The 5,567-nt window shown below is 39.0% G+C and overlaps 1 protein-coding gene across 1 annotated transcript; it reads right to left on the bottom strand.

Annotated features, from left to right (window-relative positions):
- Positions 1-653: 653 nt before the first annotated feature.
- On the bottom strand, positions 654-2,299 carry LOC124721748 (26S proteasome non-ATPase regulatory subunit 9). Its single transcript, XM_047246850.1, has one exon. The coding sequence runs from the start codon at positions 2,214-2,216 to the stop codon at positions 1,521-1,523; it is 696 nt and encodes a 231-aa protein (XP_047102806.1). The 5' UTR covers positions 2,217-2,299; the 3' UTR covers positions 654-1,520.
- Positions 2,300-5,567: the final 3,268 nt, after the last annotated feature.

The raw sequence follows: 5,567 nt of genomic DNA, 5'->3' as shown, positions 1-5,567 counted from the left end.
ATGGCATCACATCAGTAACGATTAGCAGTCCCTATTAACATATTCATATTTAGAGTGAGGGGAGCTGCCTACCAAAGGTATTTCAAACTCTGTTTAAACTGTGCTTTATCTGAAACCAAGTTTTTAATAGTTGCTGCAATTTATTGCAAAAGTGTGTCCCTTTCTGGACCAAGGTAAGTGATTTTAGGTCTTTGTGTAGATTGTTTTTATTCATAGTACTGATACTATGTATTGAGCTATTGTTTAGAAACAGAGACATATTATTGGCAGCAAATTTCATTCAGGAATAAATATACTGAGACACATTGGTTGGAATATTTACCCAGTTCTTTGAACAGGTTTTTTCACGATGTTCTTGAATTCACACCACAAATGAGTCTTATTACACTCTTGAAAACTTTTGCTTGGCTGAGATGTAAGTAACATAAACCTCTTTTACATCACAATCAAATAAATGGCAGAAAACATCCATCACCCTCTGTACATTGAAAAAATGAGATATTTTCATTCTGAAATGAACATATCCAATATTTTCAGATAATCAAATTGAATGTTGAAAAGTAGTTACATGTGTCATTTAGAAATGCAATAATTTAATGATTAAGTCCATTTACGATTAGAATCTTTGGGGATAAAGGGAACAATATCATAAGTCCAGCTAGTTACTATTTTATTTTTGTTTGTCAACACTTCGCATTTTTAAAACAGTACAATACTGCTTGAACAGAGCAATTATAGTAATTTACACCCAATTTTTATTATGTTTGCTGCTACTGAAAAAAACTGCAACACTTACGTACTTACATTACAGATAACATTTTTTCTTTTTCAAAGGCATTGATCCACATTCTACAAACACAAGAAAATTCATGTTGACAGTTATAGAGCGAAACTGTATAGATAAGTGAAGTTTAATACATGTAGATGAGATAACATGAAAGTATACTTTTGCACAGGAAACTTGCAAGTCATCACACAGCTCAAACGTTCCCAAAAGGGAAAACAGGTGTACCACATTCACATGATTGATTACATGAAGAATAACAGTAATATCTGCGAGTCTGTTATTATCATTTAATAACGGAGATGCGTTTTGTGTCTCGATTAGTTAAGAAACTGCTGCTATAACTTTTTATTGCACTCATATGGATCAAAATGAATAGTGCGGGAACACACTACGGAAATCTTTGACTTATTTCTGATTCTGTAAATACTATACTGCATTACTATCTGTTTCACACACAATTGTTTCAAGACTGAATACAGTATATTCAGGTAAGTTTTGAAAGTAGCATTTTAACCAACAAGGGGGCAAATAATAAGCTGAGGTGTCTACAATAAACATTCAAATTCACCAATCCACGTTGAAATAATTTCCAATACGGTGAATGACGTTTTTAATGGGGAGAAAAAAAATATTCACACAGAACTAGTGTTCGGAGTGATATCACAAACAGTTCTCCATTTGCACGAAACGGAGTATCCCATAATTTTCTGAAAACTGGACTCGAGGTTTTCATTCACATCGCATTTTCTGTAAGTTCGACGATTTTACAACCCAGAAGTCCACCACCTGGCGACCATGATGCAGGAATCATGTGAACGTTTACAAAATTCCCCATCCGTTTAAGTTTCACATTTATCTTCCGTCCAACAGAATTCTGAACAACGACGCTAAAATCTGAAATACTCCTAAAATTACTACTATTCAGTGAACCAAATTCCACTATTTCATCGCCTTCAATAAGGCCTGCACGATCTGCTGGAGAATGTGCAGCAACCCAGGCTACTTTTGCGACAGGCTGTGTGTTTGCTCGTTCTGTTGGAACACACATTTCTATACCGTCTTTCGATGCGGCATGGAGAGCATGCAGCTTTTCTTCAATTTCTACCATCATGTTTCTTAGATCATTTCGAAGGCATATTATTCTCTGCCTTGCTGCTCTTACTTCATACACATCTATGTCAGACCTTGGGTAGTCTTCTGAATCAACGAGAGGGTCTGTCATTCCAACCCCATTCTTTGATAACACAGAATATAAAGAAAGTAACTGCTTTTCCATACTCTCTTTCTCTGCAATCAATTGCAGCACCTCTTCTCGTGATACTTCGTTCGACGTATCCATCATAGACATAATGTGGACAACTGTATAATGACAACCAGCGTTCTCAAAGTACTCGAAATGCAGAAAATTACATGTCACTAGCAACAACATACATTGCCACGCGCTTCACATTTCACTTTATTTACCAACACTAAACACAATCCACTGCAACTCGACATTTACTATCCTTCAACGATATTATTTACATCAAAGTAAATGGCTATAAAACAGTGTCGCCATCCTATAAAAGTTACAAAATGGTTTCGAAATACTAACAATCATATTCATTTACATAACATACAGTTGTATGATGAAGGGGTAAAACCAGGAAGAGATATTGAAGGAAAAGGCTACCTTCCGTATATCTGTGAGTAAGCACAGTACCACGCCATATATTTCCTGAATGGTTATTCCACGAACGACTTTCCCAACCATATAGGTTGGCAAAAACTGAGGAATATGCCGAGTATTTCGGCGCGCTTTATTAATTTTATGTACTGGCCGTCTGCAAGAATAGTGTGTTAAAAATGAGTGATGAGTGTGGCAGATCTAAAAATTATAAAATACTTTGATGCTGGTGGATACCGTTAAGACCTATGGAGCTTAGTGTCGAACGAAATTAATAAATCGCATTTCTTAAATGAGTATTGTGTATGCCTATATGGGGGGCCACTTTCATGAAGGCAAATTGAAACGTGTCTCCCCAATTCTCAAATAATTTTCGTTGTCCTTTATGCCCTCGCACTGTATCTTAAGAAGCAAATTCTGGTGAACACTTGGAGCTACACTTCTCGCTATCCATGGTTTCACCCACAATGGTTTCCATTTCTCTTTCTTTTCAACCAATGCGCTCGCCACGAACATGATAATGCAGTCGTGCAGGCGATTAACTGTTCGCCTTCGATTCCCAAACAACTATGATGAAAAATCTTACGATCGTGTAATAGCTTCAGTGAAATAGTTTGCTCAAAGAATTTTTACGAACCCTTTGACAAACATCTTTTAACGGCGTAATAAGGCCTTGGGCTCCATGCGTTTGTGTTGGCAGGCACCACACCACTTCGTTGACGTTACACAGACGTGCGCTCAGGCTTGCATTTATACTTGGCATCGGTAGTGTGTTGTGTGACGTCATGTCTGAACGACTCGAGCAACAGTCACGACGTATTCTAAACGGATCACGTTTTATAGCATGTAGTAACACTCTTTTATGTTGAATGTTGATGTTTCGAAGTTACTTTGTAGTGGTGTCCATGAGTGATTGGACTGATGCAGTTCTGTTTGTCAGGCATTGTACATTACATGTCTGCCTCCTATTGGAATTGCCTGTTCGGAGCTCTGTTAGTGATTTTTCAGATTATCGGTAGTTATTAACTAGAGATTTGTTTTCGCCTTTGGAATTGTTAGTTCAGCATGTTTATAGCTGGAGGTTTACTATTTGTCTTGCATTGCTGTTATATATGGATATTACGACGAAATTTACTAACAGATCTTTGTATGCCGTAATGGGTGACGATATAGCCAGAACAATGAGGTTCTTGCAGTTGTATGCTCTGCTGGTAGAGTTTGTTAAGGGCCATGTTTGTGTGCAATATTTGAAGTTAACCAAAGTCAGACCATGGGAGAATATATGTGGCGTTATCGCCAAAGCTTTTCGATATTAGATACATCAGCGAATTTTTTATTTTTGGTGTAGTGGACTTTGTTCTAACTATATAGGAGTACTGGGAGAAAGTTCGCTCTGCCCCATGTTGCATTGTTGCCAAATTTATTCAAAATGGTGGCAATAGATATGGCAATATTGCAATGATGTCATGGCAGGAAGTTCAAATTTTGGCGGGAAAATAGGTCAACTCCACTAACATAACCCCCTCCCCCTCATATTTTGGCAGGCAAAAAAGGGCACTTGGGCTACATCCACCACCTAAGAAAATGGTGGGAAAAAAGTCTTTTGGGCTACCTCCAGTAACCTAAGAAAATCGCAGGACAATTTTGGTGGCAAAGTATGTCACTTGAGCTACCTCCTCCGACCGCCACCTTTTCCTTGGAATTGATGGGAAAAGGACTCAGCCTTTGCTGGATAGGGTGGAGGTAAGTCTTTATTTTGCGTGCAGTCTTTATTTAAACAATTTGAGGCAGTATCTCTATCCAGTCTGTTCACCATGAGGTCCGGAGTCCAACTACCTAGTACACAGTACTGCAACCAGAGGTCACCATCATCCCTCCCGTGACGTAATCCCAGATGGCGATCTGGGGGGAAAATGGCGGGAAAAGGACTCAGCCTGTTCTGGGGTTCTGAAGAGAGGAAGGACTAACTTTATTTATTTCGGAGCAATTTATTTAGCGATGGTAATGATGCAGTGCACTGATGTGCAGACATGGAAACAACTCGTAAATTGTCAAAAGTGCATGTAAAACGCTCTGCAGATACGCTCACTGATTGTAAACTGTCGAAATAATGAAGTACACAGCATACAGACCTGCAAACTACTCGTAAATTACCGAAATAATGCAGTACACTGACGTAAAGACATGCAAACATCTCGTAAACAGCCAAAATAATGCATTTAAAAGGCTCTGCAAACATGCTCACTAATTGTAAACTGTCAAAATAATGCATTGCATGGCATACAGACCTGCAAACAACTTGTAAATTACCGAAATAATGTGTATCGCTCTGCCAACAAGCTGAAATAGTCGAAAATAATGCAATGCATGAACACCCAGTGCACATAAAAACCACTTTTGAACTATCATCAACCGCAACATATCAGTGAACTGTCCCCAACACAGGTTCCAACACGCACATGCACCAACGCCATGGGAGCAACAAAGTCAGTGGCACGAGTGATTGCTCTCAGGTCACTGTTGCCTACAACCAGCAGGTGAAAGTCGCGTCTATTTTCAGGTATACAGATAGAATTCTTGAAGTGTTATACTGACATCACATGTCTATGTAAATAAGAGCCAAGTCTATCTCTGGATGTGCTATAGAAATCTGTTGCAATTCTTCCCAGAACAACACATCTTTAGTGATCCTAATGGGAAACGTGAGATGCCTCCGGCTGCATACCTGTTGGTCCAGCATCAACCGAGAGATGTTTGCATAGCGACTCATCCATGCAGGTGCTGCTAATTTTATCTTCTCAATCTTATACTGACATCACATGTATATGTAAATATGAGCCAAGTCTATTTCTCAGAAATAGTAGAGCACCATAGAAATATTTAACGGTCACCTTTGTAGGAGCTTTCGTGATGCCTCAGCTTATCTGCATGGAAATTCTTGTCCTAACAGGACCTGTTCAGGAAAATAGCCCAGAATAACACAGATTTCATTCGTCCTGATGGTCCTAACGAGGCATCACATGTCACCCTTCCCGGAAATCGTAATGTCCTGGTATCAACATACGTCTGATAAACGGTAAACATTCTCGCTGCTATGTAGAGGCTCCTACACCC

The sequence above is a fragment of the Schistocerca piceifrons genome, chromosome X (genome assembly GCF_021461385.2).
Source record: "Schistocerca piceifrons isolate TAMUIC-IGC-003096 chromosome X, iqSchPice1.1, whole genome shotgun sequence".
Classification (NCBI taxonomy): domain Eukaryota; kingdom Metazoa; phylum Arthropoda; class Insecta; order Orthoptera; family Acrididae; genus Schistocerca; species Schistocerca piceifrons.
Note: the sequence above shows the minus strand (reverse complement) of the source record. Positions and strands in the feature narration are given on the sequence as shown.

Excerpts from the sequence above, each read along its gene's own strand:
- LOC124721748 (XM_047246850.1), bottom strand. The coding sequence starts at position 2,216 with ATGTTGTTGCTAGTGACATGTAATTTTCTGCATTTCGAGTACTTTGAG.